Consider the following 24,716-nt stretch of genomic DNA (forward strand, 5'->3'; position numbering starts at 1 on the left):
GGTGGGAGAGAGGGAGGTGGGAGAGAGAGGTAGGGAAGAAAGAGAGCTGGGAGGTGGGAGAGAGAGCCAAGGGAGAGAGGGAGGTGGGAGAGAGAGGTAGGGGAGAGAGAGAGAGGTGGGAGGTGGGAGAGAGAGCCAAGGGAGAGAGGAAGGTGGGAGAGAGAGGTAGGGGAGAGAGAGAGAGGTGGGAGGTGGGAGAGAGAGCCAAGGGAGAGAGGAAGGTGGGAGAGAGAGGTAGGGGAGAGAGAGAGAGGTGGGAGGTGGGAGAGAGAGCCAAGGGAGAGAGGAAGGTGGGAGAGAGAGAGAGAGAGAGAGAGAGAGAGATAGAGGTGGGAGAGAGAGAGAGAGAGGTGGGAGAGAGAGAGAGGGAGAGAGAGAGAGCCAGGGGAGGAATTGTATTTGTAAGTATGATTATGATGCTGCCTCTTGGCAAGCCCAATGGGACTGAGCTGGTTAAATAAACAAGCTCAGAGATGTGTATCCCAATGGGACTGAGCTGGTTAAATAAACACAAAGAAATTAGAAGAGAGAGGTAGGGAGAGAGAGACGGAGAGAGGGAGGTGGGAGAGCGAGAGACGGAGAGAGGGAGAAAGAGAGATGAATATGCCCACAGAAAAGTTTTGATTTACATCGAGGTGTTTTCCTCTAAACCCTGCAGAGGATGAATAATTTATACCCCGCTCTGCTATCTCACATCTTAAAAACGAAATAGTAACCTCTCTACTCTGCAGGGGCGTTGTCTTATGTCCTGTTAGAGGTAGGTGTAGTGATTGAAGCAGCACACTGTTGGTCCAGTTCAAAGTGAAACACTCCTGGGAGGTTTCGTAGGGTCATGGTGAAGGGTGTGTTAACAGATGTTTGAACCCCTCTCTCTTTACAGGTTGCTTTAAGGTCCAGTTCTACAAGCGTTTTACCACTTCAGGCTGAAGGGATTCGTTCCCACAGCAGACAGAAACAGACAGCAGTATCTGTCTGCGATTAATAAGTCATGTCTTAAGATGACGTGTTGTTGTCAGATAGCTAGCTTCACCTACCCTTGAGGTGAGAAATGATTCCAAGGAAGAACAGTTGGGAACTTTTGAAGAGAGGAATGATGAACAAGGGGAGGAGTTTTACCTTATCGTGTTGCTAGAGCAGGAAAAACTCTGGGCATTAGTTGAATGCTATGACTAGCAGACAGTATTTCCTGGTCAGAACATGTGACCAGACAAAACTCACCCTTCTAATGAACGGTTGTTGACTTCTTGAAGGGATGACTGATACAATGCATTGCTATCATTGCCGTAGTCTATCTATGACTGAGGTTTTATGTTGTGTGTGTGTGTGTGTGTGTGTGCCTGCATGTGAACGTGTGTGTGTGTGTGTGTGTGTGTGTGTGTGTGTGTGTGTGTGTGTGTGTGTGTGTGTGTGTGTGTGTATGTGTGTGTGTGTGTGTGTGTGTGTGTGTGTGTGTGTGTGTGTGTGTGTGTGTGTGTGTGTGTGTGTGTGTGTGTTACAGGTGACTGCTGGTTGCTGGCAGCCATAGCTTCGTTGACTTTGAATGATAATCTCCTCCACAGAGTGGTTCCTCATGGACAGGACTTCGGAGGACAGTACGCTGGAATCTTTCACTTCCAGGTCAACACACACTCACTTCCTGTTTCTATACTACTGTGTATTAAGGTATTCTTGTTGATTTCCCAAATACTGGATCTTAGTTGATATTTAGCTCAAGTATTTATAGAAAAGGTGTATAATTTATATATTTTTTAAAAGGTCTCAATATTTAGCTGCCTAAATTCTCTGCTTGACATTTACAGATAGTTCAGTCAAAATCTCGACTATCACAGTTACTGAGTAATAAACCAGTTATAAACACTTTATCTGCAAACAATACACCTAGGTAGGATTTGAGTACATCGTAACAGAACCAAGGAACCTCTTCCTGCTTCTTGCCAGGCCTTATCATATGAACTTTGCTTTGTACACAAAACCAAACCTCCTACTCAAACCTTATGTATCACCTTCTTATGCATCGCTAGTCACTTTAAACAATGCCACTTTATATAATGTTTACCTACTCTACATTACTCATCTCATATGTATATGCTGTTCTCTATACCATCTACTGCATCTTGCCTATGCCACACGGCCATCACTCATCCATATATTTATATGTACATATTCTTATTCATTCCTTTACACTTGTGTGTGTATAATGTAGTTGTTGTGAAATTATTAGATTGATAGATATTACTGCACGGTCGGAACTAGAAGCACAAGCATTTCACTACATTCGCATTAACATCTGCTAACCATGTGTATGTGACCAATAACATTTGATTTGATTTGATCAGAAAGTGAAAAGTAACTGTCCAGTGAAAAAGTTTAAAGTAACTGTCCAGTGAAAATACCCCTTTCAAAGTTTATATTCTGTTAACTCATACCCAAATAATAGTTTTGACTCATCTTATACTCGTATTTGTGGCCAAAGCATACATTTGAGAAAAAACACTTCAACAACCTCAAACTTGTATCTTAAACATTTAAAAAATGCTTGCTATTTCCTCTAAGATAATGACATCGTCCAACCTCATTGGGTGAGCTGGCCAATCAGCAATCTACTCGCATTCATATTTTTCATAACAGGTATACAGCCGAACCATTACAACACGGAAATCTAATTTTCCACCTACGTAATTGCCTTTTTTGGAATTAATTATAGGTCATATTTCATAGAAATCTGGAAACGCTTGACAGTTACGTTAAGTTCCTTTAAGTGCTGCTGGCTCTGACTACGATATGGTTTACTTTCTTGTAGGCACCACAGGTGTGTCAAATATTGTTGTGATAACGTTGGGGTGAATTTAAGTTCAAATGATACTGTCCATTGAACTGGCATACAACTCAGTTCACAAAATGATTGGATTTATGTGGATCAGACACCAAGTCTGCTAAATAGATACATTGAGATATAGTTGTGATAGGAATGAGTCCTAACTTCCACCAACATAAAATGTTCACTTCGTCTCTTATTGTCATCAATGCGTTCGACTTTGAGTGGAAGTTAGGATATGCCCCGTAAAGGCTAATAGCGTAGATTCAGAAATGTGATCATAGTGTGATTCCCCATCTTGTGTGTGTCTGTGGAGGAGGGAGGTTGTGGTGCTTCTCTGTGTCAGACAAGCCCTGACCAAAAGTTGCATTTCCAGTTTAGCAGGTGAAAAAAAATACTGCTTTTACAACGCCCTGGTTTAGCTGTTGGCTAATATAAGTCTTTGCAGTTTGGTTGATTTCAAAATTCCCTGCCTAATGGGACAACCACAGAGCAGGCATTAAATGCATTCAACCTAAACAATGGGGATGAACCAGCAAGATCAGTTTTATTTGAGTTATTTTCAGTTTATTTATATATTAAGACAATTTATCAGCTAAATAGATTTGTTTTAAAGGCCTAATGCAGCGGTTTGAATATCAATATCAGATCATTTCTGGGTCACAATTAAAGTACCTTACTTTAATAGACTCCCATTAAAATGGGCAACAAAAAATGATCAAGCAAGAATATTTCTATCACTGTCTGGGAGTGGTCTGGGTGGGGGAGGGGGAAGCTGAGAGCTTTGGAACTCTCCTTGTATTTGGTCTATTAATCAATTGACTGCGTGGTGATATCACCATGGAATGCCAAACCTTAGTCCCATGAAAACCTGCTGATTAGAAGGTCCTGTCTAGATTGTATTTTCAACCAGCAACTATCGGGAAATAACACTGATAAAAAAAATCACACGTTTACAGTGTTAGATTCATCAGATGTTGACTTCACTGGGTCTTGAAAAAAGTAATACAAAAATCATCTAAAAACGATGAGGGTCCAAATGATTGGCAGCCTTGTTTTTAATCCTCTAGCACCCTGCCCTTGTGATTATAAGATTGGAGAACACGTTGGGAGGGAGTTTAAACCATTCCTCCATACAGAATCTTTCCAGATCCTTGATGTCCTTCGACTGCCCTTATGGACTCCCCTCTTCAATTCAAACTAAAGGTTTCAATGGGGTTCCAGTCCGGAGATTGAGATTACAAAATGTTCATTTTGTGGTCAATTAATAATTTCTTTGTGTATTTAGATGAGTGCTTGGGGTTATTATCTTGCTGGAAGATTAACTTGTGGCCAGGTTTTAGCCTCCTGGCAGAGGCGACCAGTTTTTTGTTTAAAATGTCCTGGTACTGGGTTAAGTTCATAATGCCGTTGACCTTAACAAGAAAAGTACCTCATACCTACTGTAAAATATGTTGGTGCATCTATGACGTTATGTTTGGTTTGCTTCCACTGGTCCTGTGGAAGTTGTTAAGGTCAACGGCTTCATGAACTTTACCAAGTCTGAGGATTTTTTACCCAAAACCTGGTTACCTCTGCCAGGAGGCTGACACTTGGCCACAGGTGCATTTTCCAGCAAGACAATAACACCAAGCAGACATGAGAAATGGTTAGTTGACCACAAAATCGCCATTTTGCAACAAGTCTCTGGACTTGAACCCCATTGAAAACCTGTGGTTTGAATTGAAAAGGACAGTCCGTAAGAGCAGACGAAGGATATCGAGGATCTGGAAAGATGTGTGTTCTCCAATCCCATAAAACATTTCAGAAGAAGCCCCAGTTGAAAGGTATTGCCTGTTATTTATCTCTGTTTTTTTTGTTTCGTTTCTACAATTGTAAAGTGCCGTTAGGAAGTTGAAAAGGGCTATATAATGTTCCATGTATTATTGGTATTGGAAACAGGGGCAGCAATCCTTTTGACCCCTATCGTATTTAGAAAAAACAAGCTACTTGAGTAAACAATATCTCTATGTGAGCAATTGTACTAGTGTAAAATAAATATATTTTTGAGCATGCAATATTGCTCAGTATTAGTAGTATTTATTTTATACACTCTTTTTTGCTGAGATCTTGATCACACACACACACACACACACACACACACACACACACACACTTACACTCATGCACGTTCACAGGCACACACACAAACGCACACATACACACACACACACTCATGCACGCACACACACACACACTCATTCACACACACTCATGCACTCTCGTAAGTGTCATTGTGGCTTCTGGTTCTGACAAAAATGTCTTCAATGTGGTTCCATTAGTGTTTCCCATCTATGTACCTCATAGATACTGTACCTGGCCCTGGTTTCCCTCATCTGGTCTGGTGGAGCTGTGTTGCCTTGCCGTTATTACATCAGTCAACTGCATGCAGCTGAGGAGTATGATACATTACTGAGCAGCCTGTGTTTCTCCTTCTAAAAGCGTACTGACATCACAATGGTGTAGGCAGGCTACATGGAACCCACCATGACTTCCTCTGGTTGTTACCTCAGTCTTAGTTCCTTATTTCCCCTGTTGAGCTTTATCTACGATGAGCTGGTTCTAGTGCCACCTCTGACCTCTGGTGGTCATTGGCTGTTAGTGATCATAAACTCCCTGCTTATCCTCGGGGGAGGGGATTCTTCTTTTGTCTTCTTCAATGTTCTGTGTATTCACTCTTGGTGTGTATAGTAACATGAATATGATCCTTGTGTAAAACTGACCATGGATCAGCTTCCAGAGACAACTCCCTTCATTCTACTCTACTCTTCATTCTAATTCTGATATGGTTATAAACTCCCTACTGTCTGTGTGTTGTAGTTCTGAGATGGTTATAAACTCCCTACTGTCTGTGTGTTGTAGTTCTGAGATGGTTATAAACTCCCTAGTTTCTCTGTGTTGTAGTTCTGGCAGTATGGGGAGTGGGTGGAGGTGGTGATCGATGACAGGCTGCCGGTGAAGGATGGGAAGCTGCTGTTTGTCCACTCTGCCGAGGGAGGAGAGTTCTGGAGCGCCCTGCTGGAGAAGGCCTATGCCAAGTAAGGAGGGATGAGGGAGGAGAGGAGAAGAGGGTGGTTAAAAGAATTCAAATGTAAATGTGGGCTTTGCATTTCTTTCACTCTGGCTATGTATATGTTTGTGAGTGTTATGATATCAGTAAATCGCTCTGGATTAGAGCGTCTGCTAAATGACCAAAATGTAAATATAAAATGATATGTCTGTATGCTTATTGTAGAGTGATTTGTGGTCTTACATAGACTTTTGACACATAATTGTCAACCCTTGTTGCAGGTTGAATGGCTGTTATGAGGCTCTGTCGGGAGGCAGTACGTCAGAGGGTTTTGAGGACTTCACAGGAGGAGTGACGGAGATGTTCGAGCTGAGGAAGGCGCCCTCTGACCTTTACAGCATCATCAGCCGGGCCGTGGAGAGAGGCTCACTGCTGGGCTGCTCCATAGACGTCAGTACCAATACCCATACGCTGAACCGACACATGTAGCAGTGTTTGTACGTGTGTGTGTGTGTGTGTGCGTGCCTGCGTTTGTGTGCGTGTGTCTTCCCTGACCGAGTCCTTTCTCTATCCCCAGATCACCGGCAGTCATGACATGGAGGCCGTGACCTTTAAGAAGCTAGTGAAAGGCCACGCCTACTCATTGACAGGGGTCGACGAGGTGAGCCAATGTTTGATTGACACTAAGACGGTAATCCCAGTTTGTTTTAGTGGGGTTCTAAACAGAGAGAACAATAATTACATCCGATTGGACAGAAAAGACAGCATTGAAACCAATGTGTTTCTCTTTGCATCAGTTTGATTGACTCAAGGCTGGTGATTTGCCCAGCTACTAAACGTCTGTGTAATGCAGTATCCCTCTCCATCAGGTGGTGTACAGGGGGAATAAGACCAAACTGGTCCGTATTCGCAACCCCTGGGGAGAGATAGAGTGGACTGGGGCCTGGAGTGACAAGTACGAGACAGAAGCTTCACTTTACACCTCTCATATTACATATCATGTGTCATATACCGTGTATTCAGACCCCTTGACTTGTTTCACACTTTGTTACATTACAGGCTTATTCTAAAATTGATTAAAAATCATATAACTAGTGAGATTATAACTGTCATATCATATATCATAAAACTAGTGAGTTTATAACTGTCATATCATATATCATAAAACTTGTAAGTTTATAACTGTCATATCATATAACTAGTGAGTTTATAGCTGTCATATCATATATCATAAAACTAGTGAGTTTATAACTGTCATATCATATATCATAAAACTAGTGAGTTTATAACTGTCATATCATATATCATATAACTAGTGAGTTTATAGCTGTCATATCATATATCATAAAACTAGTGAGTTTATAACTGTCATATCATATAACTAGTGAGTTTATAGCTGTCATATCATATAACTAGTGAGTTTATAGCTGTCATATCATATATCATAAAACTAGTGAGTTTATAACTGTCATATCATATAACTAGTGAGTTTATAACTGTCATATTATATAACTAGTGAGTTTATAGCTGTCATATCATATAACTAGTGAGTTTATAGCTGTCATATCATATAACTAGTGAGTTTATAACTGTCATATTATATAACTAGTGAGTTTATAGCTGTCATATCATATAACTAGTGAGTTTATAGGTGTCATATCATATAACTAGTGAGTTTATAACTGTCATATCATATAACTAGTGAGTTTATAACTGTCATATTATATAACTAGTGAGTTTATAGCTGTCATATCATATAACCAGTGAGTTTATAGCTGTCATATCATATAACTAGTGAGTTTATAGCTGTCATATCATATATCATAAAACTAGTGAGTTTATAACTGTCATATCATATAACTAGTGAGTTTATAGCTGTCATATCATATAACTAGTGAGTTTATAACTGTCATATCATATATCATATAACTAGTGAGTTTATAACTGTCATATCATATAACTAGTGAGTTTATAACTGTCATATTATATAACTAGTGAGTTTATAACTGTCATATTATATAACTAGTGAGTTTATAACTGTCATATCATATAACTAGTGAGTTTATAACTGTCATATCATATATCATAAAACTAGTGAGTTTATAACTGTCATATCATATATCATAAAACTAGTGAGTTTATAACTGTCATATCATATAACTAGTGAGTTTATAACTGTCATATCATATAACTAGTGAGTTTATAGTTGTCATATCATATATCATATAACTAGTGAGTTTATAACTGTCATATCATATATCATATAACTAGTGAGTTTATAACTGTCATATCATATAGCATATAACTAGTGAGTTTATAACTGTCATGTTATATAACTAGTGAGTTTATAGCTGTCATATCATATATCATATAACTAGTGAGTTTATAACTGTCATATCATATATCATATAACTAGTGAGTTTATAACTGTCATATCATATATGATAAAACTAGTGAGTTTATAACTGTCATATCATAAAACTAGTGAGTTTATAACTGTCATATTATATATCATAAAACTAGTGAGTTTATAACTGTCATATCATATAACTAGTGAGTTTATAACTGTCATATCATATAACTAGTGAGTTTATAGTTGTCATATCATATATCATATTACTAGTGAGTTTATAGTTGTCATATCATATAGCATATCTAGTGAGATTATATCATATATTTAGTGTGGTTTTAGCTGTCATATCATATAACTTGTGAGTTTATGGTTGTCATATCATATAACTAGTGAGTTTATAGTTGTCATATCATATATGATAAAACTAGTGAGTTTATAGTTGTCATATCATATATCATATTACTAGTGAGTTTATAGTTGTCATATCATATATCATATAACTAGTGAGTTTATAGTTGTCATATCATATATGATAAAACTAGGGAGTTTATAGTTGTCATATCATATATCATATTACTAGTGAGTTTATAGTTGTCATATCATATATCATATAACTAGTGAGTTTATAGTTGTCATATCATATATGATAAAACTAGTGAGTTTATAGTTGTCATATCATATATCATATTACCAGTGAGTTTATAGTTGTCATATCATATATGATAAAACTAGTGAGTTTATAGTTGTCATATCATATATCTAGTGAGTTTATAGTTGTCATATCATATATGATAAAACTAGTGAGTTTATAGTTGTCATATCATATATCATATAACTAGTGAGTTTATAGTTGTCATATCATATATGATAAAACTAGTGAGTTTATAGTTGTCATATCGTATATCATATTACTAGTGAGTTTATAGCTGTCATATCATATAGCATATCTAGTGAGTTTATAGCTGTCATATCATATAGCATATCTAGTGAGTTTATAGCTGTCATATCATATATCATATTACTAGTGAGTTTATAGCTGTCATATCATATAGCATATCTAGTGAGTTTATAGCTGTCATATCATATATCATATTACTAGTGAGTTTATAGCTGTCATATCATATAGAATATCTAGTGAGTTTATAGCTGTCATATCATATAGCATATCTAGTGAGTTTATAGTTGTCATATCATATAGCATATCTAGTGAGTTTATAGTTGTCATATCATATATCATATTACTAGTGAGTTTATAGTTGTCATATCATATAGCATATCTAGTGAGTTTATAGCTGTCATATCATATATCATATTACTAGTGAGTTTATAGCTGTCATATCATATAGCATATCTAGTGAGTTTATAGCTGTCATATCATATATCATATTACTAGTGAGTTTATAGCTGTCATATCATATATCATATTACTAGTGAGTTTATAGTTGTCATATCATATAGCATATCTAGTGAGTTTATAGTTGTCATATCATATATCTAGTGAGTTTATAGTTGTCATATCATATATGATAAAACTAGTGAGTTTATAGTTGTCATATCATATATCATATTACTAGTGAGTTTATAGTTGTCATATCATATAGCATATCTAGTGAGTTTATAGTTGTCATATCATATATCTAGTGAGTTTATAGTTGTCATATCATATAGCATATCTAGTGAGTTTATAGCTGTCATAGCATATAGCATATCTAGTGAGTTTATAGCTGTCATATCATATAACTACTATTTGTTGTTGAAATACAGTCAGTGATGTGTTTTCATTGTGGATGTTTCAGCTCCAGAGAGTGGGAGGGTGTTGACCGCTCAGTCAGAGGGCGACTCCAGAACTGCAGTGAGGACGGAGAGTTCTGGTGAGTGTGTGTGTGTGTTTATGTGTATGTATGTGTGACACCAAGTTGGATGTCTTATTGGCCGATCGGTATGATACTTGAGAGTATGTGTGCGCTAATGTATCGTATACCTGACCGACTCTCCATCTCCCTCCCTCCCTTCTATCAGGATGTCGTTCAGTGACTTCCTGCTTGAGTTCACACGTCTGGAGATCTGCAACCTGACAGCAGACGCTCTGGAGGCCACCCAGCAGAAGAAGTGGAGCTCAGCCGTCTACCAGGGGGAGTGGAGGTCAGGCAGCACGGCTGGGGGCTGCAGGAACTTCCCTGGTGAGGAGGGAGGGAGGATGGAAAAAAAGAGGCAGGGAAGGAGGCAGGGAAGCAGGCAGAGAAGGAGGCAAGGAAGGAGGCAGAGGAGAGAGGGAAGTGGCCCAGGCAGGCTGTAGCAAAGAGAGAAGGATAAAGACAGTTACTCCTAGTCACTGAGTAAAGGAGTTGTTTTTCTCCCATGGTTAAGATTACGATGTGGGAGGGTAGGCTGAAGCTAGATATGTACCTAAAAGCAACTTCTACTGGATGCGTGAGGATAAAGAAATGGTGTCTAATAAACAGTTGATTAAAATGTTTCCTTCTCTAGATTCTTCTAATAACTGTTTCTCCCACAATCCCTAGCCACATTCTGGATCAACCCGCAATTCAAGGTTGCCCTGCAGCACCCCGACATAGCCGGCCAATCAGATTGCAGCTTCCTGGTGGCGCTCATGCAGAAGGACCGGAGAAAGAAACGCAAGGAGGGCAAAGACATGGAGACCATCGGTTTCGCCATCTACGAGGCAAGAAACTGATCTTTGTATCTGGTTAAACTTTTTTCATTGAGTTTTAAAGTGTAAGCAAGGGAGTAGGACAGTTTGTCAAAGAAACTGTTTTTGAACGAGTAGAATTGACTGGATGTTTCTATCTAACTCCTATCTTTTCTGTGTCTCTCTTCAGGTTCCTAATGAGGTATGTATATTCTGCTGGCCAGTATTCTTTGACGTTAGGTTGTAAGTTAATCTTGTGATAAGCTCTAAGAGTCCAGCATAACTATGATCCTGTTGGTCCATTTGCTAGATATTTAGAGTGCTTTAAAACCTGTTGGACAGTGTGTCATAGCTGAAGAAGTGGAATCCAGCCCAAAGGCCTATAATGGTCTAAGCTCGTGCTTAGGCTCACAGCCAATTGTCTCATATGGAGATGCATGGTGGCATTCTCCTCATGCTGTGGCAACAATGCTCTTAATGGGGAGATCTGCAGTTGCTGCATCCATTTTTTGACTATTATGGTATGTAGGCATTATGGTATGTAGGTATTATGGTATGTAGGCCGGCCTTGAAGAATAGAACTTAGAAATGACTCATGAGCTTAGTTCAACTGTCACCCCATCAGAACCCAACATATCAGCTTGTTTTACTTCAATGTTTGTGAACAAAGTCAATTTAAACAAACACCAAATAGCCTTTAAACATAGTTGAAACTATAATTTCTATATCATGGATGGTCTTTCCTTGCATCCATAGTAAAAAATTGTGAGTGTTTACATTTCTCCAGCACCGTCCCGCAGCGTTTTACTGAAATGGGGATGGGGAAAACCCTTTGTTATTGTTTCAACTGCTGATTGCCTCTTTAAGGTCAAAGCTCAGAGGTCAAGGGTTTAGATATTTACTCCCCTCACAGTTGGGGTTAGGTTCACCTAGAAGGGGGTGCAATGAACTCAACTTCTCTGAAGTGAACTAACTTGCCCACAGTGCTTTCTTTTCAGTATGTGGGCAGATCAAGGGTTAGAGGTCAAGGGTTAGAGTTCACTCACAGAGCTTACCCTCCTCTCCATCCTCTTAGTACATGGGTTAGGTTCACCTAGTTTAACTAACTCACTCATACTGCTTTCCCCTGCCCTTAGTATGTGGGCAGATCAGGGGTTAAGGGTTAGAGGTTAGAGGTCAGGGGTTAGTGAGTTCACCTCCCTCACAGCATTTTCCCACTACTCTCTCTGTCCTCTTAGTACATGGGTAAATCAGGCGTCCACCTGAAGAGAGACTTCTTCCTGACGCACGGTTCCAGCGCCCGCTCTGAGCTCTTCATCAACCTGAGAGAGGTGAGCTCTCGCTTCCAGCTGCCTGCCGGGGAGTACATCATTGTCCCCTCCACCTTTGAACCCAAGAAGGAGGGAGACTTCGTCCTCAGGGTCTTCTCTGAGAAACCTGCCAACTATGAGTGAGTGATGGAGAAGTGAGAAGTGGACAGGAAATATGATAGGTTGATATGGAAATTGTGGATGGTATAAGGTGATGCATTTGATTGAAGGATATTGATACTTGTGTTATTTTCTGTCTGTTAGGGAGCTGGATGATGATGTCACAGCTGAACTACCAGCAGAGGTGAGTGGAGGAGACATGGGTTGTGTCCCAAATGTCACCTAATTCGCTAAATAGTGTGGTGCTTTTGATTAGGGCATTGGTTGAAAGTAGTGCACTATATAGGTATTAGGGAGTCCATTTTTTTATACCCTATTCCTAAACTAATCAAAGTGAAGAGTTTACATTCCTCTGTGAGTTTACATTCCTCTGTGAGTTGACATTCCTCTGTGAGTTTACATTCCTCTGTGAGTTGACATTCCTCTGTGAGTTGACATTCCTCTGTGAGTTTACATTCCTCTGTGAGTTGACATTCCTCTGCGAGTTTACATTCCTCTGTGAGTTTACATTCTTCTGTGAGTTTACATTCCTCTGTGAGTTTACATTCCTCTGTGAGTTTACATTCCTCTGAGTTGACACTATACACTATTCCTAAACTATTCAAAGTGAAGAGTTTACATTCCTCTGTGAGTTTACATTCCTCTGTGAGTTTACATTCCTTTGTGAGTTTACATTCCTCTGGGAGTTTACATTCCTCTGTGAGTTTACATTCTTCTGTGAGTTTACATTCCTCTGTCTGTTTCAGACCGAGCTGGACGAGAGCCAGATCGACGCTGGCTTCAAGAGTCTGTTTAGACAACTGGCTGGAGAGGTGAGGAGTCGTGTTGGGCAATGAGGGTAGAGCAGAGTGAAGGGTCTGACATAGTCTTTTCTCATGGTCTCTCTGTTCGGCCTACAGGACATGGAGATCAGTGCCACAGAGCTGCAGACTATTTTGAACAGGATCATGACCAAGCGTGAGTCCACAGGAATAGAATAAGTACACAGCATTCTACTCTGTATCTGTATGTGTGACTAAAACCCAGCCACATGCCTTCAGCAGAGACCTAAACTGTCGGTCCTTCCAGGCAGAAACTTTACAGTGGAAATATGTAAATATTTGGATTTAGATATTACAGGTGCAGTTCGAAAACGCAAAAACTTATTTTTCCACTTCTCTCATTCTTTCTCCATCTTCCCCTATCTCTCTCTTCCTCTCTCTTTATCTCTCTCTCTCTCCGATACAGACAAAGATCTGAAAACAGATGGATTTGGACCAGATTCCTGTCGGACTATGATCAACCTGATGGACGTATCCTTGGTTTTTTATTGATGCATTTTATACAGTATTAGTCCTCTCTGTCTGTCTCTCTGCCTCTGTCTGTCTGTCTGTCTGGTCTGGTCTGGTCTGCCTGTCTGTCTGTCTGTCTGTCTGTCTGTCTGTCTGTCTGTCTCTCTGCCTCTGTCTGTGTCTGGTCTGTCTGTCTGTCTCTCTGCCTCTGTCTGTCTGTCTGACTGTCTGGCTCTCTAAACAAGGTTCCTTGACCGTGTCCTTCAGACTGATGGTAGTGGTAAACTGGGATTGACAGAGTTCCATGTGCTGTGGGAGAAGATCAAACGATACCTGGTGAGATTAGCTTAAACATCTGTTCTGCTATTCACCTGAGTCATTCTGTGAAGCTGAGCCTTCTCTCTCTTTATGAGTTCCTTGTTGGTGTTCCTTGTCTAGTCTTGGTAGAGCCATTCCACTAGTTTCTTTATCTTTGTCTTCTTCCTCTCTCTTCTCTCTCCAGACTATATTCCGTCAGTTTGATCTGGACAAGTCAGGCACCATGAGTTCCTATGAGATGAGGATGGCTCTGGAGGCAGCAGGTAAGTACAGCCCAGTCCCTCCTTTCCTTAAACCACGACCCACTTCCTTTGTAGTGAATCATCACTCTTTGTATTCAATCATACAAACCAGGACACCTGACTACACCGGACACCTGACTACACCGGACACCTGACTACATCGGACACCTGACTACACCGGACACCTGACTACATCGGACACCTGACTACACCGGACACCTGACTACACCGGACACCTGACTACACCGGACACCTGACTACACCGGACACCTGACTACACCGGACACCTGACTACACCGGACACCTGACTACATCGGACACCTGACTACACCGGACACCTGACTACACCGGACACCTGACTACACCGGACACCTGACTACACCGGACACCTGACTGCACCGGACACCTGACTACACCGGACACCTGACTACACCGGACACCTGACTGCACCGGACACCTGACTACACCGGACACCTGACTACACCGGACACCTGACTACACCGGACACCTGACTACATCGGACACCTGACTACACCGGACACCTGACTACACCGGACACCTGACTACACCGGACACCTGACTACACCGGACACCTGACTACACCGGACACCTGACTACACCGGACACCTGACTACATCGGACACCTGACTACACCGGACACCTGACTACATCGGACACCTGACTACACCGGACACCTGACTACACCGGACACCTGACTACACCGGACACCTGACTACACCGGACACCTGACTGCACCGGACACCTGACTACACCGGACACCTGACTACACCGGACACCTGACTGCACCGGACACCTGACTACACCGGACACCTGACTACACCGGACACCTGACTACACCGGACACCTGACTACACCGGACACCTGACTACACCGGACACCTGACTACACCGGACACCTGACTGCACCGGACACCTGCAGTCTGACCCATGGGAACTTTATGAAAGCATATCTAGCTTTGAAATGGTTTCCACCTTTGGTCTGTATGTTATTTCCCCAGGGTTCAAGCTGACAAACCACCTGTTCCAGCTGATCATACTGCGTTACACTGAGGCCGACCTGGCAGTTGACTTTGACAACTTTGTTACCTGCCTGGTTAGGCTGGAGACCATGTTCAGTGAGTCATTTTGTCATATTTCCATACCTTTTTCCCCATTAAGTCCTTGTATTAATAAACTCACTTCAAATTGGCCATCAAACAATACTTGTCATAGTCTTGACTGTTGAGAATAATAATATGTATTTGCATGATTATATGACGTACTGTACATTTATGAGCGCTTGAAAACAGGATAGCAATTTCTTACAATTCTCTCTCCACTACTTTACAGAGACCTTCAAGACGTTGGACACAGATGCTGATGGAGTCATACAACTCAACTTCTTCCAGGTCTGAAGATCTCACATTTCTATCAATCTCATCTGTTTACCAGGTGTATACAGGAACCAGTGGAGGCTGCTATGGGGAGGACGGCCCAAAGTAATGGCTTGAATGGAGTCAATGGAATGGTATCAACCAATGGAAACCACGTGTGATACCATTCCATTGACTCCATTCCAACCATTATTATGAGCCGTCCTCCCCTCAGCAGCCTCCACCGACAGGAAAAGGGAGAGATTTGTTTTTCTATCCCCTCTGTAGAGTGGAGGGAAGTTGGGATTTATTTTTGCAGTGGTCAGATTGTTTACCTCCTTTCCCTCTCCACCTTCTCTCTGCAGTGGATCAGCCTGACCATGTTTGCCTAGAGATGGACTGACCCTCTGATGTTACGGCACCAGGCTGCACTCATGTCCTTTCAGAAGTGCCTTTCCCTGGTCCCTCCTCTCCACGCTGCAGAGGTCCATGGATTTTAAAAACTCTTGGAATGTTTACAACATTTAGTATGCGGGTCATCGTGTGCTAGAGCCTTGCCTGTTACCTTAGAAACAGAGGGGGCCGCAACATAAAAGTTGGTGGGAGATTTTTATACTGATTCCTATTGGATAGGAAGGAAACTGCCTAAACTGTTTGTTTACATCTTATGCCAAATTTCATTGATGCCTTGTGTCATATTTTCAACATGGCGGCTTCCTTTCAGCAGCCAGTGTTTGTCAGTAATAGGTGAAGGGTGTGGTGTTAGTATGGAGTTTGCTGGGTCAAATGATTTCCTCTGCAGAGAGGGGGCAAAGCGCTGTTGTTTTTCAGAAGTACTTGATCAACCCTAGAGAATCGAATCACCCGCATGACAGTTTTATCATAGTCAGATATATCAATACTTTTCAATGGAAAAACAAACAATGTCATTGTAATGCTGCATACTCACCTTGATATCCTTTTTTTGGGGGGGGGGGGGGGTGCCACAGACTTCAAGGATATGCCTTTATTTTATCTAATCTTTCAGTGTTCAAGGGGAACATAAATCATTTGATTGTTATTTTTGTATTTGAATGTTGGTTATAAGGGATGACTGATTTGATTGGAATAGCAGGCCTGAAGCTGATGCATGTGATGTCAGATGTATTGATGTAGGGGAGCTATATAACCTCTATGAAGGTAGAGAAAAATGCACATGTCTTGGCGGAAAGAGAAATAAACAAGCCTTTGAAAGTATCGATTGAGACATTTTCCCATCTTGCCAAATAGACTGATATTGAGGAGAGCAGAAGCAGTATGACACTCATATTACCATTACACTATAGCTGACATTTCCTGTGTAGATGAATGCCAAAATGTCTTAAATACAATCACACGACTGTTGTTTACCATGTACACTCTGGACTTGTTATGCCATCTATCATGGAATGATCTAACTTCTCTATATCTATCTTTTCAAAACTTTAATAAAAAACTTTCTGTACACAATTATATTAATGTGGATATGTCATTATTGGGGTTTTGAGCGAGGCTAAAAATCTGTTCTAAAATGAATATCAGACTCATGGAATGAGTCCCATTGTTAATATCAACCCGTGAATAATTCTCATGTTGCTTCCTCAATCTTTTCTGGACAACATTTTACACAGGAGTGTCATCGACCAATAAATTGGCCAATTGCCCCCAATTAAAACAGAAGACTTGATCACATGAATAAATAAACTTTAGTAGCCACATTCATATTTTAAAAAAGGACAAGAGCAGAGATAAATACTTCACGATGGCTAATGTACATCTATAGACAGGATACACACATTAAGACATGTACAGCAGATTCATCACGTTCTCACTGTTACGTTAAATATAGACAGGACACACACATTAAGACATGTACAGCAGATTCATCGCGTTCTCACTGTTACGTTAAATATAGACAGGACACACACATTAAGACATGTACAGCAGATTCATCACGTTCTCACTGTTACGTTAAATATAGACAGGACACACACATTAAGACATGTACAGCAGATTCATCACGTTCTCACTGTTACGTTAAATATAGACAGGATACACACATTAAGACATGTACAGCAGATTCATCACGTTCTCACTGTTACGTTAAATATAGACAGGACACACACATTAAGACATGTACAGCAGATTCATCACGTTCTCACTGTTACGTTAAATATAGACAGGATACACACATTAAGACATGTACAGCAGATTCATCACGTTCTCATTGTTACGTTAAATATAGACAGGATACACACATTAAGACATGTACAGCAGATTCATCACGTTCTCACTGTTACGTTAAATATAGACAGGACACACACATTAAGACATGTACAGCAGATTCATCACGTTCTCACTGTTACGTTAAATATAGACAGGACACACACATTAAGACATGTACAGCAGATTCATCGCATTCTCACTGTTACGTTAAATCGAGACATTTACATCTGCAGATCAATATTAAATTAACACCATCTTCTAATAGACAATAATAATAGCAACAATAACAAAAACAACTAAAATAGAATCCGCCCGTAGAGCTGCTCACGGCAGGAATGTACACTAGCTTAAAAAAATAGGAAGAATGTTTTAAAAAGTGAGAGGGACTCAACAACTGAGGGTGAGGCGTCAGCCAGTAAGTGGCTGTTTCACACAGCTCTCAGATCAGGCACTTTAAAATCAAACGCAGGTCATTGGGTTTCATAGCTTCAAGGCGGTCGGTTTCTACTGATTCAGGGCCAGTTTCACAATAGAAATATAATTCCTAGAAGGGAAATAGCCCCTCAGATCACAGCAATTTGACTGCACCCTTCATTGGTACACTCAAAATGGCCACCAGCCAACCCGTCAGCTACCCACTGACTTGAATGGGGATGCCCACTGTAGGAAATATATTTCTATAAGATTGGTGGTTGGTTCCATTCGTTCATTTAGGCGTTGGTGTTGTTGTACTCCATGCGAGTGACCATGGTAGAGACCAGTTTCTGCAGCTGGATGGAGCGGTGCTGGCCTGTCTCCAGGACTTCCTTGTGGTTGGCCTTCTCCTCACTGTCATAGTCCATCACAGCCTTGTTGGTGATCAGGGACAGGGCGAACACTCGCATGCCGCAGTGACGCGCTACAATCACCTCATGAACTGTACTCATGCCTGAGGGAGGGGGAGAGGGAGAGGGAGAGAGAGAGAGAGAGCTGCATCAATTATATTTTTACTCAATATAAGAGAACAATTTGAGTTCAATATTCCCAATGCATTGTGAAGGTGTTGATTAAACTATTGCAGGGAGGCAGGGAGAGAGGAGACGTACCGACAGCGTCAGCTCCCAGTTTGTGCAGCATGCGACACTCCGCAATGGTCTCGAACGAGGGCCCGCCCAGGACACAGTACACACCTTCACGCAGGAAGTTACCGTAGCCCAGCTCCTGTCCCACATCCACAGCCAGCTGCTGCAGCTCTCTGTCGTACGCATCAGACATACAGGGGAACCGCACGCCAAACCTAGGAGAGAGGGAGGGTTACACCTCAATGCCACAACTATTGCACGTGCAAACAAGTTCAACAAAATTCTCTCTGTCACACACAACACACAAGCTTGCCAAGCCTACCTGTCGTCGTTAGGTCCAGACAGTGGGTTGTTGCCAGCGAACCCAGGCATGTTGATGTGGTCTTTCATGATCATGATGTCTCCCACCTTGAAGTCCTGGTTGAGACCGCCAGCAGCGTTGGTCAGGATTACTGTCTCAACACCCAGCAAGCTGAAGATACGCATGGGCAGGGTGATCTAGAACACAAACACATGGTCAATTCATCACAAACGGTAGAACACATCACAATGTACAGCTAATACATGAATACTCTATTGCAGGATTCCTGATTTTATATGCTTAGTTTGTCTTCTCAAAACTTCTAGAACTAACATTGAACAATTTTTTGCAGTAAAACAATTCATACATGACACACAAGAGCGTAAAAAACACAACGTGGTCATATGTGATCTCTATTTAACTGGTGTTGTAAAGCACATTGCCCCTGATAAAGGAAAAACAAAGAAGATATCTTCTCTACATATCATGTGAAGTAATGGAAAGAGCAGTGGATGTCTGCCTGCCACAGTCACTAGGTAGTAAACAGACATGATAGACGTACCTTCTGGATGGCGTATCCCTCGTAGAGGTGGAAGCGACCCTGCATGCACACACATGGCCTTCCCTTCAGCATCCCGAATACCAGGCGACCAGCATGTCCATCCACTGTAACACACAACCACCAATTAGAATGCACCGATAACACACGGCAACCAATCAGAAAACATCTTATGGAACCATGTGTTTTTCCATAGGCTATAACTTGAGTTTTTCCAGGTTTTCCTTAGACACGACCAAGATAATCTTGGACCTACACATCTGCAATGCCGATTCACCACACAAGAAAACAAGTTGACAGGCATAATATTACACCTGTGCTCTGGGGGAAGTTGGGGATGTCCTTGTAGTTGAAGGCCACCTGGTCTTTAAGCATGTCAGCCAGTCCTCCCATTCCTGAACCACACACAATGCCCACCAGGGGGCGAACGGAGGTCTCGGCCAACAGCCAGTCTGCTGTGCCCTTGCAGTCCTCATAGCTGATCCTGAAACACAGAGGGAGATATACTGTAGGTTAGAATAAAATACCTACTTCTACTATTACTTTCTAAAATAACAGATGTGATGGTCGATGCTATCACGACACATAGCTGATATGCCCTGGGGTGTGTCAGAGTGTCTATGGGAAGTTGAAGTGTGTGTGTGCTTATTAAACAGATGTTTTCCATTGAAACAGATGTTTCCATTGAAACACGTGCATGTGCGCACACACACATTCATTCAGAGTCACGCTGCCTCAGCCTGAGTCCTCCTCTTATTTTTTATTTAACCTTTATTTAACTAGGCAAGTCAGTTAAGAACAAATTCTTATTTTGAATGACAGCCTAGGAACAGTGGGTTAACTGCCTGTTCAGGGGCAGAACGACTGATTTATACATGGTCAGCTCAGGGATTCAATCCCTCAACCTTTCAGTTACTGTCCCAAAGCTCTAACCACTAGGCTATCTGCCGCCCCTTTATGGGGCTAAATAGTTAATTATCGCGATAATACATACCTTTTTGGGTTGACCCAACCAAATACACATAGAAATGTGTGTTATAAATCTGTCGTTCTCATTGAAATGTGCATTATCTGCGCTATTGCTATGCTTTCCGTTCTCAGGTTTCGTTTTCGCATCTTTTTCTTTCGGTTTTATACATCGGATTCAAAAAGTTGAAATAACAATATTTTTGTTTTTGTAAAATATATTTCACAGCAGTTTAGACGGTACAGTGGTCCTCTACTCTACAATTGTTTGTTTGTCACAAAAACAGAAATTGGGAAAATTTAAGAAACCAGGAAATGGCGAAGCCATTTCTGAATAGCGCAAATGTTGAAATATGCCTTCAGGATAGGAAGTGTGAATTACATTTGATGAGGATTTATAAATATTTCGGTTCAGTATATAATACCGAAATGATTTAATCAAATATTATGTTAAAATATAATAAATGACTATTTCGATTTTTCTCAATAATTGTGGTTTTTAAAAACAGCAGCACATCTGGTTATTCCTTTTCAGTAATGATGTAACCCGCGTGTACCTCACTTCCCCTATCCCATTCAAGAACGCGACAGGACCTAAAAACCCACTTCATTTCGTAGCCCATACAAAATCCTGTCAGGTGTTGTGCCGAAAATCTCCCCCTGCCAGAATCCCCCCACCCCTTCGCGGTCTTCAATGCTGCGACTTGCTTGCTAGTTGAGATTTATGCTCTTCACTCCGTTGTCAGTTTAGCCTACATTTCACTGATCTTAGTAGCAGAAAGCATTTTTGTCTGCAGTTTTCGGTTTGGCTATTTGTTTCATGTGTATGTTGCGGTTCTAGCTTGTATGGCGCCCTGGGCGAACCCCCCCCTGGGCGAACCCCCCCCCCCCCCCTTCAGTGCCCGCACCCGAGGGCGCCCACTCTCTCCACAGAAAGGGAGATTTTCGGCACAACACCGGCAGCCAACATGCTTTAAGTAGGCTATATTTAAAGACGGTACAGTTAAAGCTATTCTGCTTTAATATCTAGCCTTCGAAAAATGTCTGAACCTGAGCATAATGTTTTTAAATATTCGAAATATGATTGAAAGTCTATCGTATAATCTCGATGAAAAGACCAAACTCACCCCCCCCCCCCCCCCCCCCTGACTGCGCTTGTCCCATCTGCTGCCCATTGCGCATGTAACGTTAACGCCGAATCGCCAGAGCTACACAAACCCATTTCGGGGGTCTCATCTAAAAATAAACACTACTATATAGTCCACGTGCACACTTGACCATATGCTATACTAGTCCTACAGTAGCACCACGTGTGAATAAAAGTAGCGGGTAAGTACTGGCAGGTAAAATACAACGATAGAATGATGCAATGTCCCCCTACGCACTTGCCCGCGGAACAAGATGTAAAGAGCGCGTCTAGAACATGAATGAAATAATAACCTAGGCTACTCACCCGGTACTTGACTCTGGAAACATTCTGAAAAGTAATGCGACTGGAATCCTCTCAAAAGCAGCGACGTATCAATTGGCTCAATGTAACAGCAGCAGATAGACTTGACTGGCGGCAAAACCTCTGCGGAAAAAAAATCCTTAAAAAAACAAAAATTTCAAATAAATAAATTAAAGTGGTATTTTAAATAATGTTAGATGATCTAAATGATCAAACCATTCATTTGAAAACCGTTGAGCTGTATAGTAGTCTTCTAACTAACAGTTTTATAGTAGATGCTCTTGTATCTGGTCAGCTTTGCAAATGCAACTGTGTAATTATAGCCCGAGCCCTTCTCTGTTACCCCTCCTCCTGGGTGACGCAAATACATCCGGACGTTTGGATTGGACCATACCGCACACGTTAAAACTACGCAATTCTGGACAGGAGGAATGCACGGTGTCTGATAGAAATATGTTCCATGTCTGTTTGAGTTAATTTATTCTCACCCAAAACCTGACACACCCCTTCAGAATAGTCGGCACGTCAGAATGTTCAAATAAATATTTGGAAACCAAGGGGTGTAGGCTAGGCTAATGCCTATAGCAGGGGTGTCAAAGTCAAATGGACGGAGGGCCAAATAAAAAAATCAGCTACAAGACGAGGGCCGGACTGTTCGAATGTTCATTGAAAAATTTTTAAATGACGCATATAGTCTAGTGAACCTAATTGAACCTACTGAAAACCTAACAAATATATTACAATATGATCAGATAAATAAAGCAATATTTTCTTATGGCTCTGTCAGTAATCTTTAATTTTCAACAGACACAAAAGACAAATTTCCTTTATATAAATATCCCCATAACATGAACATTAAATGAAAGAAACCGGTATTCAAGGCACCATCAGTAGACTATATTTTCTATTTTAGCAAAAGTGGGCTAAATTTACTTCAAAGAAAAAACAATAATAGCAATTTTCTATCATCCACTCAACTGAAATATTTTTAAAATATAATTGGATTGAAATACAAAAAAATAAAGTGCAAAAATCTATTAATCAAAAACAACACTTTGTTTAAGGAGAAGTAACATGCAGTGAAAACAAATATTAAATTTTAACTTTTAAACTTGAACTGAGTAAAAACTCTAAATATGTGATTGCACAGTAATGTTCACTTGTTTGAGGTTGAGGGTGATACTTGGTGGTGTCCCATCTTTTCCACAAGTTCATCAATGTTCGGGGTAAGGCTCTGAGCTGAAGAAATCCTCAGAATTGAGTGGAGGTGTTCAGCAGTAAGTCGACTTCTGTGTGATGTTTTGTTCAGGTTCATCAAAGAAAACAGTTGTTCACACAGGTATGTGCTGCCAAACATAGACAACGTTTGAGCAGCCTGGATGCGCAGCTGGGGCATTGTGCCGGGGAGGAAACGGGCGAACTCCGCAGCACCCACTGCCGCATATTTTGCCCTCAGTGCATCATTGCATTGGAGGTCAATCAACTCCATTTGGAGGTTTGGTGGTGAGCTTTCCACGTCAACAGCAAATGGGTTACCGAGCAGTTCCAACCTGCTTTTTTGTGCTTCAAAGTCAGCAAATCGGCGTCGAAAGTCAGCGGCAAGCATACCTATTTTATCAGCCAACTGTGTGCTCGGGAACGCACTGGTAGAGAGCTTCTCTTTCATGGTCTGGCAGCTGGGAAAGTGGCTCAAATTTTCTTTCCGCATCAGCGTCTCCCACAGAGTCAGTTTGGTTTTAAATGCCTTCACTGTACTGTACATATCAGAGATGACACGATCCCGACCCTGCAGCTGCAAGTTTATTGCATTCAGATGACTCGTAATGTCACACAGAAAAGCCATTTCACACAGAAACATTTCGTTTCGGAGTTGTGTTGTGTCTTTCCCTTTGCTGTCCAAGAACAGACAAATCTCCTCACGAAGCTCGAAACATCTTTGAAGCACCTTTCCCTGGCTTAGCCATCGCACCTCTGTGTGATAAGGCAAATCACCATGCTCCGTTTCTAACTCCGTCAGAAATGCCTTGAACTGGCGGTGATTCAAACCTTTGGCTCTGATAAAGTTAACTGTGCGCGTGATGATGCTCATTACATGCTCCATTTTCAAGGCTTTACCGCACAACGCTTCCTGGTGTATGATACAATGATAAGCTGTCAGCTCACCTGTCGCGTTTTCCTCTTGCATCTTTTCCCGTATCTTCGCCACCAGTCCGCTCCTGTGTCCACACATCGCAGGTGCTCCGTCGGTTGTCAAACCCACGAGTTTTTCCCAAGGCAGCTTCATCTCATTTACACATCTTGACACCTCTTCATACAAATCATGCCCCGTAGTTGTGCCATGCATAGGACGTAAAGCCAAAAACTCCTCTGTCACGCTTAGGTTGGAGTCCACTCCGCGGATGAAAATTGACAACTGGGCAATGTCAGAAATGTCGGTGCTCTCATCCACAGCCAAGGAATATGCAATAAAATCTTTTCCCTTTTTCACAAGCTGCTCTTTTAGATTGATGGACAACTGGTCTACTCTCTCGGCAATGGTGTTTCTGCTCAGACTCACATTTAAAAAGAGTTGCCTTTTTTCTGGGCAAACTTCGTCACAAACTTTAATCATGCAGTTTTTGATGAAATCCCCCTC

General features: G+C 41.3%; 2 protein-coding genes across 3 annotated transcripts in view; one reads left to right on the top strand and one right to left on the bottom strand.

Moving 5' to 3' along the window:
* Positions 1–16,991, top strand: part of LOC139415972 (calpain-1 catalytic subunit-like) — a 24,021-nt gene extending 7,030 nt beyond the window's left edge. The window contains exons 3-21 of the mRNA XM_071164177.1: positions 1,499–1,617; positions 5,759–5,892; positions 6,146–6,314; positions 6,442–6,525; positions 6,734–6,819; positions 10,014–10,088; positions 10,237–10,397; positions 10,740–10,900; positions 11,058–11,069; positions 12,106–12,317; positions 12,442–12,481; positions 13,044–13,109; positions 13,197–13,254; positions 13,525–13,589; positions 13,836–13,904; positions 14,071–14,149; positions 15,147–15,263; positions 15,478–15,536; positions 15,866–16,991. Coding sequence (XP_071020278.1) covers positions 1,499–1,617; positions 5,759–5,892; positions 6,146–6,314; positions 6,442–6,525; positions 6,734–6,819; positions 10,014–10,088; positions 10,237–10,397; positions 10,740–10,900; positions 11,058–11,069; positions 12,106–12,317; positions 12,442–12,481; positions 13,044–13,109; positions 13,197–13,254; positions 13,525–13,589; positions 13,836–13,904; positions 14,071–14,149; positions 15,147–15,263; positions 15,478–15,536; positions 15,866–15,892 — 1,793 coding nt within the window. The 3' untranslated portion in view covers positions 15,893–16,991. The remainder of the gene's footprint in view (positions 1–1,498; positions 1,618–5,758; positions 5,893–6,145; positions 6,315–6,441; positions 6,526–6,733; positions 6,820–10,013; positions 10,089–10,236; positions 10,398–10,739; positions 10,901–11,057; positions 11,070–12,105; positions 12,318–12,441; positions 12,482–13,043; positions 13,110–13,196; positions 13,255–13,524; positions 13,590–13,835; positions 13,905–14,070; positions 14,150–15,146; positions 15,264–15,477; positions 15,537–15,865) is intronic.
* Positions 16,949–22,396, bottom strand: LOC139415971 (purine nucleoside phosphorylase-like). Of its 2 annotated transcripts, XM_071164176.1 has the most exons (7): positions 22,298–22,370; positions 22,085–22,204; positions 19,980–20,149; positions 19,669–19,772; positions 19,128–19,303; positions 18,830–19,020; positions 17,206–18,672 (listed from the first exon to the last, which is right to left on the bottom strand). In XM_071164176.1, the coding sequence occupies exons 2-7, from the start codon at positions 22,105–22,107 to the stop codon at positions 18,455–18,457; spliced, it is 882 nt and encodes a 293-aa protein (XP_071020277.1). In that variant the 5' UTR covers positions 22,108–22,204; positions 22,298–22,370; the 3' UTR covers positions 17,206–18,454. The 2 variants fall into 2 exon arrangements, with proteins under 2 accessions (XP_071020276.1, XP_071020277.1); XM_071164175.1 differs by having other exon boundaries at positions 16,949–18,672; positions 22,085–22,396.
* Between the last annotated feature and the right edge of the window lie 2,320 nt (positions 22,397–24,716).

The sequence above is a fragment of the Oncorhynchus clarkii genome, chromosome 9 (genome assembly GCF_045791955.1).
Source record: "Oncorhynchus clarkii lewisi isolate Uvic-CL-2024 chromosome 9, UVic_Ocla_1.0, whole genome shotgun sequence".
NCBI lineage: Eukaryota > Metazoa > Chordata > Actinopteri > Salmoniformes > Salmonidae > Oncorhynchus > Oncorhynchus clarkii.